This window comes from Salmo salar, chromosome ssa13 (genome assembly GCF_905237065.1).
Source record: "Salmo salar chromosome ssa13, Ssal_v3.1, whole genome shotgun sequence".
Classification (NCBI taxonomy): Eukaryota; Metazoa; Chordata; class Actinopteri; order Salmoniformes; family Salmonidae; genus Salmo; species Salmo salar.
Genome location: NC_059454.1, coordinates 41,450,808 through 41,459,488, shown reverse-complemented (window position 1 = coordinate 41,459,488; position 8,681 = coordinate 41,450,808). Strand labels below are relative to the sequence as shown.

Genomic DNA, 8,681 nt, shown 5'->3' with positions numbered 1-8,681 from the left:
CTCTCCAGAGCTGTGTCCTCCGCACTGGTCAGTGTTACCCTCCTCCTCCTGCACACAGAGAGAGACAGAGAGAGAGACAGAGAGAGAGAGAGAGAGAAAGAGAGAGAGAGAGAGAAAGAGAGAGAGAGAGAGAGAGAGAGAGAGGAGCGAAGAGAGAGAGAGAGAGAGAGAGAGAGAGAGAGAGAGAGAGAGAGAGAGAGAGAGAGGGAAGACAGAAAGAGAGAAAGTTCAAGTGAGTGGTGAGGCATACACATGTAATAACCTAGCAATAAGGCCATAATAGGGAAATAAGCCACTGCATAGGCAGCTCTCTAAATGCCTTTCTGAGATATACAGTTTATCGGTGACAGTTAAATGAGCCACAGACAGAAGCACTGGAGATAGCTGCATGTTATCAGCCTAAGGAAACAGCCTGGCTAATTGTACAAGAATTAGTGTGTGTGTGTGTGTGTGTGTGTGTGTGCACGTGCATGTGTAAGAGCATCTGATACCGTCTCTTACCGACTCAGAGCTGTGTGTTAGGGTGTCTCCGCCCGATTGCCTGGGCAACAACAGGGGAGCGGGCTGGCTGATGACGACGCCCACTCGGGACAGGGACCGGGACATGTCTCTGGGGGAGGAAGGGGGGGTGGAGGGGAGCAGGGAGTCAGGCTGGGCCTGGGGGTCACACAGGCTGTAGTGGGCCAGGGGGCGGGAGGAGGGGGGGGGCTGCCTGGAGGGCTGCAGGGCCTCAGGGTTCTCATCCTCAGAGTCAGACAGAGGACTGTCATGGAGGCCTGTCAGACACACACAGAGTAGAAAACAACAGTGGTAAGTGATCGTCAGAGCAGGGCCAGGAGTTCTCCCTGACTGGGAAAAGCTCCTGGCTCTCGTCTCCACTTATCTCGTGATTGGTTCAAGTCATCTCAGATCCAAGTCAGTGTAGAAGTAGAATATCTTGTTGTGGACAGCCCACAGATCAAATGAGTATTGTTGTACATGTCTCTCAGTGCTAGGGTGGGTCCACGGTGTTAGGTGGGATTCCTCCACTCACTGGTGGAGGCGAACACCGCAGCGCTCCACTTGGCATCTGCCAAAGCCTCCCTCCTTTGTTCCACCTGACCCATGTACTCCATCAGGTCCTGTGCAGAGCAGAGCAGGGCCGTCAGAGACTCGTTTACACATAGACAAGTGTTATCCCAAGACAACTAAGGCTCATCACCAAACGGACCCCGGGGCCTCTACACCTCTTGACATGTATAGAAATCGATCTTACGTCTCCTAAGTGGACAGGGGTTAGCAGTTGATTTAGAAATGTGTCTGTATGTGGAGAGTGGGAGAGGGGGAATGGTGGGTGAAGAGATGGAGGTCTTGCCTGTTGCTCCAGCAGCAGCTGTTCCTTCTCCTTCTGGGCCACCCTCAGACTGGCCTTCAGCTCCTGGAGCTCCCTGCATGTCTCACCCAGCTGCACCTGCAGGGGGCAGTCATCAAAAGAAGGAGTCACATGCTTATATATGCACAGCCTAACCAGCAGCACGGCACAGGCAATTAAAGAGACGAGCGTGCGTGACCCAGCATGTGGACAAAAACATGTCTCATTAAACAGACGCTTTTATCCAAAGCAGCTTACAGTCATGCATTCATACATTTTACGTAAGGGTGGCCTCGGCAATTGAACCCCAAAAACCATGGGATTGCAAGTGCCATGCTATACCAACTGAGCCATACAGGACCAACAAGGCTGAGCGGTTTTCAATACTGTATAGCACGACGCATGGCATGTCAGCATCCTGATCCGAGCCATGAGCTCGTGTAGAGAGTTGATTTAGTAGTTTTGTATCTATTAATAGCTTGAAATGTTGCTTTGCATGTAGCCTATGGTCTGTGGTACAGTAGGTGTTCGTTTTTACCCGGTTACAGTCCTTCTCTCTTCCCAGCTCCACTTCCACCTTCTCTCTCTCCATCCTCTCCTCCTGAAGCTTCTTCTCTATCCGCTGCGTCTCTCCATTTAGCTTCTCCAGACGCTCTCTGGCCTTCTGCCACGGGGGAGACACGCACACCGTTTAACACAAGTCATGCTGCTGGGACATTCTGAAACGTGAATTCAAAGTTCAACAGGAGATACTGAGAAATTCTGTATCGAGAAGACGTGAGGCTTTCCTAGTGGTTGCAGCTATCGCATATAGTGGAACAGAAAGAGGAGACCTTGCACAAGCATAATTTCCAGCATAGTAATGCAATCTCTAGTTCAAATCTGAGTTGAGTATATTAGTGTGGTATAGTTATTAGTGAGGGTTCTGTAGAGGTTGGCCTACCTCAATGGAGAGTCACTATCATTGTGAAACACTTTGACTACTTGAGTAATCCAATTAATGTGATTAAGTCCATCCATACAATGATCCTTGTCATTACCTCAGTGCTGCACTGCAGGCTCTGTCTCTCCTGGGCCCAGTGTGCTCTGCCCTCCCTCAGGGCCAGGCTGGCGTCGGCTAGCTGCAGGGTGAGCTGTGCCGCCTGGAGCCTGGCCTGGTGCAGTTCTGTCTGGCCCTGGTCCCTCTGAGCCACCAGGGCACACAGCTCTCCCTTCAGGCCCTCGGCACAACGCTCGCTGGCCCCCAGACGCTCCCGCAGGCCCCGCATCTCAGCCAGGGCGGCCTCGCTCTCCGCCTGATAGGAAAGACAAGAGGAGATGATAGTTCAGCAACAATAACATGGTTTTTGTCAGACGACCGGTGAGGGCACGGCACGTTGGGAACTTTTCTGTCATATTGTCTTTGACCAACCCTGCCACTCCCTCTCTAACCGCCCATCCCTATTTCTCCAGCCAGCAAAGTTTGCCATGGTCGCTAAAATAACCTCAATAGCATGGTTAGACGATGATGGGTGAGAACAAGGGACCGCAGTGGGTACTGCCATTTTCCTGTTGCATTGCGTTTTGTTCAATCCCCTACATCCTTTTATTAACTACCCACGGGCCCTCTGTGGGTGGTGCCAGCCTCACCTCTTTCCGCTGTGCCGTACTCAGTCTGTATGTGAGGGTGGTGATGGTGTCCCGTAGCTGTAGGGCGTGTGTGTCTCTCTGGGCCAGGGAGCTCCTCAGACCCTGGAACTCAGCAGACAGACTGCGCAGCTCCCCCTCGGTCTGCTCCAGCTTGAGCTGAGGAAGACACATGGATGTAGGAAGAGGAAGAAGAGGAGGATGAGGGGTTTGGGATCAGACATGATGGGTGGTTAGTGTTCGGGCCCAAAATGGCTGCTGTGCTTCACCCAGGTAGGATGCTACATGTTGGTAGTGGAAAACAGCTGGAAAAAGCACTAAATAAATCCAAGCCATTATAGTACCTGCAGAACTTTCCTCTCTTTCTCCTCCTCCCTCCTTTGAACTGCTTGCTTCTTGGCCCTCTCCTTCATCCTACACACAGAGACGGGGTTAGCATTAACCAGAGAACAGCACAAGAAAAACAGGCACGCCGATGGACAAAGAGAGAGATTTGAGGGAGATAAAGGATAGAAAGAGAGAGATCAAAGAGAGAGGTTGAGTTCCAGGGAGATAGAGAACGTCTCTGACCGCTCCAGCTCAGTCTCTCGTTCCAAAGCCTTCAGTGCTAGGGCTTTAATGTCATCCTCCAGCTCTCTGATTCGCTGTTCGCTGGCTGCTTTCATAGTTAGTATGGAACTCTTCTCTTGAGCCAAGGCCTCCCCTGATGCCTCCACCTCCTGTGATAGGGAGGGAGAGAGAGAATCTACATTCTATACAGAGTATCATGAGAGTATCATGAGACTCCTTTATAGATGACGAAGCACATTTGACCTATAAATGAACTGCTCCTGTTTTGACATGTAACATAACAGGAGAATGTACATCTGGGGTTGTGATCTCGTCGTTCTACATCAAATCACATTTTTACAAAGATAAGTGCTCATGACCAGACACTGGGGCTACTTGGACATGGTCAAATCCCCTCGCCACAGACATTAATCCTGTCTTGTAATGTTACTGTACCTCCTGCCTCCTCTCCATCTCTTCCATCCTGTCTCTGCTTTCTCGCAGCTCTTCCTTCAGGTCCGCGATGTTCCTCTCCAGCTCCTCACACCCTCTGTCCCACGCCTCTCTTGCCCTCCTGTACTTCTCCCTCTCTCTCTCCTTCATCCTCTCGGCTGCCTCCCGTGCATGGAGCAGCTCGGCTCGCTCCCGAAGACACTCTTGCAGGCGACTCTGGAGGTAGAGAGAAAACATTAAGTGCCTAAAAGATGATCCATTTCCATCCTCTATCTCTTTGTAATTGACTATTGATTCTCACCTCTGCCTATTCATTTCATCAACGTTCATTCACCCTCTCTATAACTGAAAGCGGATATGGACTTCCCTCTACAGTACTCTCTCTCTCTCTCTCTCTCTCTCTCTCTCGCACCTGCACTCCCTTATGCCCACCTGCAGTAGCTCGGCCCTGGGTACGACCAGAAGCATGTCAGTCCCCCCCTCTTCTCCGTGGGCTCCTTCCTCCAGGGTGACCAGGTCCTCCAAAGGCTTAGGGGCGCTGAAGGTAAACTGGGAGCTGGCAGAGCACACCTCTCCCTTCCCATCGACGTACACAAACTGGTACTGCTGGGAACTGGACTTGGGCAGATAGGAGGCTGCAAGGGGGGGGGTGAGAGAGTGAAATGGTCAATGGATTATTGATCTAGATGTATATATGCTTATACTGCTAAAGATGTATTTATGGCCATGATTTCAGTTATGATGACATGTACACAGTGGTGTAAAGTACTTAAGTAAAAATACTTTAAAGTACCATTTAAGTCGTTTTTTGGGTATCTGTACTTTACTATCTACATATTTTTTACAACTTTTACTTTAATACATTACTAAAGAAAATAATGTACATTTTTCCTGACACCCAAAAGTACTCATTACATTTTGAATGCTTAGCAGGACAGAAAAATAGTCAAATTCACACACTTAACAAGAGAACATCCCTACTGCCTCTGATCTAGCGGACTCACTAAACACATATGTTTGTACATTATGTCTGAGTGTTGGAGTGTGCCCCATCAGTAAATGAAAAAAACAAGAAAATTGTGCTGTCTGGTTTGCTTAATATAAGGAATTTGACATTATTGATACTTTTACTTTTACTTTTGATACTTTAGTATATATTTTTACCAAATACTTTTACATTACATTTTTACATCACTTTTACTCAAGTAGTATCTTACTGGGTGACTTTCCCTTTTACTTGAGTCATTTTCTATTAAGGTATCTTTACTTTTACTCAAGTATGACTGTTGGGTACTTTTTCCACCACTGCATGCGCTATAGATAACCAACCTCCTCTGTGACAAGTGGGCATAATCGTGAATGTGCTTTGACTACATCAGGCGCCTGGCTTCTGCATTTACTCTGTCTCCTCAGTCCTCACCGCAGATGATAAATGGCAGTGTCATTGATAGCTGTTCATCTCCCTGACACAACTCAATGACACAGCTGCTCTGCCTGGCTTTCGAGGGCTATCTGTAGTCACCTCAGCTTGCACTGTCACTGAGACGACAGAGGACACTTTATACACAGTATAAAGTCTGCAAGCTACTGTGCTGTAATGTTAAAAGGACACTTTTCACTCTGTGCTCTCTATTCACTCCTGACTGCCTTAGTGTAATGTACGGTTGGTTATTCAGTCTGGTCTGGTCTTTGTACCATTGTCTCTCTCATCCTCATTACTCAACCTTCTACTTCTTAAAGGAATTCAATCAGAGCCAAACAAAGACTGATTTAAATTCAAACCGAGAGAGCAGGGGGAGAGAGAGAGCGAGAGAGAGAAACAATCTGATCGTCTCCTCTCTGTAACACTATGTAACTTATTGAGTCCTGTCTCTGCTTTAAATATCAGTCACGAGCCTATAGTACCCTTCAACAGGGTAATTCAATTTACTGTAAAACTAATCCAAAGTTGGAGCGTTTCCTTACAGACCTTGGCAGAGTATGAATGTTGTGAAATAAAGACAGATACCAGCAGACTGTTGAATGGTCTCACACTTTTAGTGAGTGTGGATAGCTATCTTTATTTGATGACCCTGCAAGTTAATGAACTTGGGGCGGCAGGTAGCCTAGTGGTTAGAGTGTTGGGTGGGCCAGTAACCAAAAAGGTTGCTGGATCAAATCCTTGAGCTGACAAGGTAAAAATATGTCATTCTGCCCCTGAACAAGTCAGTTAATCCACTGTTCCCTGGTGGGTTGTCATTGTAAATAAGAATTTGTTCTTAACTGGCTTGCCCAGTTAAATAAAGGTTAAATTAAAAAGAACAATAATGAATACGTGTACACTACTTTCTGAACAGTGTGAATGTTGACCAGGCACACTTTGTATGAAATAGAGGGAGGGTTCAAGGAGAGGGACTAGTACCCTGGAAGTTAACACAGCAGTTGACATCTGTGCCCTCCTGGTAGCCTTCTGGGGCCAGGGCCCAAACAAAGGTGTGGTAGTCCTTCACTGATGACCATCCCACCTGAGGGAGTCAGACGAGACAGGGAGACATAAAAAAACACACAAAAATATTAATATATACAGTAACATTGAAAAAACAGTTGTGCATTTCACTTGATTTCCACTCCTCGGGGTGGGTTTTACTAATTTAGCAGGTTGACCGTATACCTTGAAGAGTCCGACCCAGTCATGACTGGCCCAGGTATGTTGTGAGCTGATACTGTAGTGGCACTCCACGCGGCTCTGAGGGAAGTAGCTACTACCCACGTTCCTAAACTCCACCCTCCAAGCCTTCTCCATGGCAACACAATAACACTGGTGAGTACCTGTGGGGATACAGGTGTGACAGAGAGAAGAAATAATATGTTACAATGACATTTCATTTGACAACAGCTATAATAATCACAGCTAGACACCAAACCTGAGACCTGTGTTTCAAACACTTTCAAATACATTTGATTGTGTGGTTTGGTACAACAGAACCAATAGAGTAGTCACCAAATTGTACACTTGAAGTTAAATCAAGCACACCTCAAATAACTTCAACTATTTGAAAGTATTTGACTAATGTACCCAAGGACCTGTTCAGATGAGCATATGGAGAAGTAGGTGAGAGGTGACTGCTGTGAAACAAACTGCTGAGAGAAAGAGAAAGAGTGGAAGAGAAAGAGTGGAAGAGAAAGAGAGGAAGAGAAAGAGTGGAAGAGAAAGAGTGGAAGAGAAAGAGTGGAAGAGAAAGAGTGGAAGAGAAAGAGTGGAAGAGAAAGAGTGGAAGAGAAAAGAAGAGAAAGAGAAAGAAGAGAAAGAGTGGAAGAGAAAGAGTGGAAGAGAAAGAGTGGAAGAGAAAGAGTGGAAGAGAAAGAGTGGAAGAGAAAGAGTCTACTCGGGGAGTGTTTGTTCAGTGAAAGATGATCTCCTCTCAGTGACCATATGGAGGGCATGGAAAAGCATGGGGGAAGGGCACCCCCACCCCCCCTGGGCAAGTAAAATCTAGATGACAGTTAAGCCCATAACTACCATAATACACGACAACAACACTGACACGTGGACTATTTATTACAGCCATTGCCCAACACCTTGCTGTTATTGTACAGCACTCTATTTTTACTTAACTTTTAATTAATTAGGCAAGTCAGTTAAGAACACATTCTTATTTACAACGATGGCCTAGGAACAGCTGGAAAACGGCCTTGCTCAGGGGAAGAACGACACATTTTGACCTTGTCAGTTCAGGGATTTGATCTTGCAACCTTTCGGTTACTAGTCCACACGCTCTAACCACTAGGCTACCTGCCGCTCACTCAAGTCACCTGTCGACATACATATAGACCTACCGTTCATTTCTTGTTTAAAACTCAACAGCCACGTGGGACTAGTATCCAGGCAGAGTAGACAACAAAACATACATTTGATATCTTTCACTATTGTACTGGCAGGGATAAATGATGACAGGTGTCAGTCTAAATCCCAGTAATACAATGCAATCTCTAACTAAATTAATAAGAACATTGTATTAAACAACTACATGGCGCATTAGGACTATATCTAACATATTTGGCTAACATATGCTCCATATTACTGAGATTACAAAAGTGTAAATAGTGAGAACTCTTGAGAAAGTGTAGGAGGTAATAAACCATGTATAACGCATTATTTAGCACAACACACACAACTTGCAGCCGTTAGTCCACTTGACACGAGCATTAATTCATGTTTATGTTCTGTTTATTTTGTTAGATATGAGCAAAAGCCCACAAACAATACAATCTGTGGTAATAAATGACTTATTCTATTATATAACTAAAATATCTCTAAACGTCAAAAAAAAAGAATGTTCAAATTACACCGCACGAGATTCGTGTCAAGACAAGGCCCACTAGCCTAGCAGCTGCAGTCTCCAGTGTGCGCAATAATAGACTCCAGTGGAAAAAGAAACCCACGTTGTGTGCGATCCAGTGCGCGACTCCCTTGTTGCGCAAAAGCCAATAATCAGGACCATCGGGACCGTTAACCGATCTCACCGTAGTGTAATGTATTAAAGAAAAGGTATGGGCCATCAACAAATACCTGTACCAAATAGGACAATTTGCTCGTTTTCCTTTGTGTTAGTTTCTGCATAGGGAGAACTCTACGCAGATACAGATCGTCAGAGTTTATTTGACTGAGACTCACCTTATTCTGGTCTGTTTGCTCTGTAGATTGTCCAATTGAGCCGTCCCT

The 8,681-nt window shown here is 46.3% G+C and overlaps 1 protein-coding gene across 1 annotated transcript; it reads right to left on the bottom strand.

Moving 5' to 3' along the window:
• Positions 1-6,000: 6,000 nt before the first annotated feature.
• On the bottom strand, positions 6,001-8,382 carry caco1 (Calcium-binding and coiled-coil domain-containing protein 1). The gene is given in 3 exon segments (NM_001141462.1): positions 6,001-6,483; positions 6,630-6,787; positions 8,306-8,382. Coding segments are annotated over 2 exon segments (255 nt in total). The 5' UTR covers positions 6,762-6,787; positions 8,306-8,382; the 3' UTR covers positions 6,001-6,360.
• Positions 8,383-8,681: the final 299 nt, after the last annotated feature.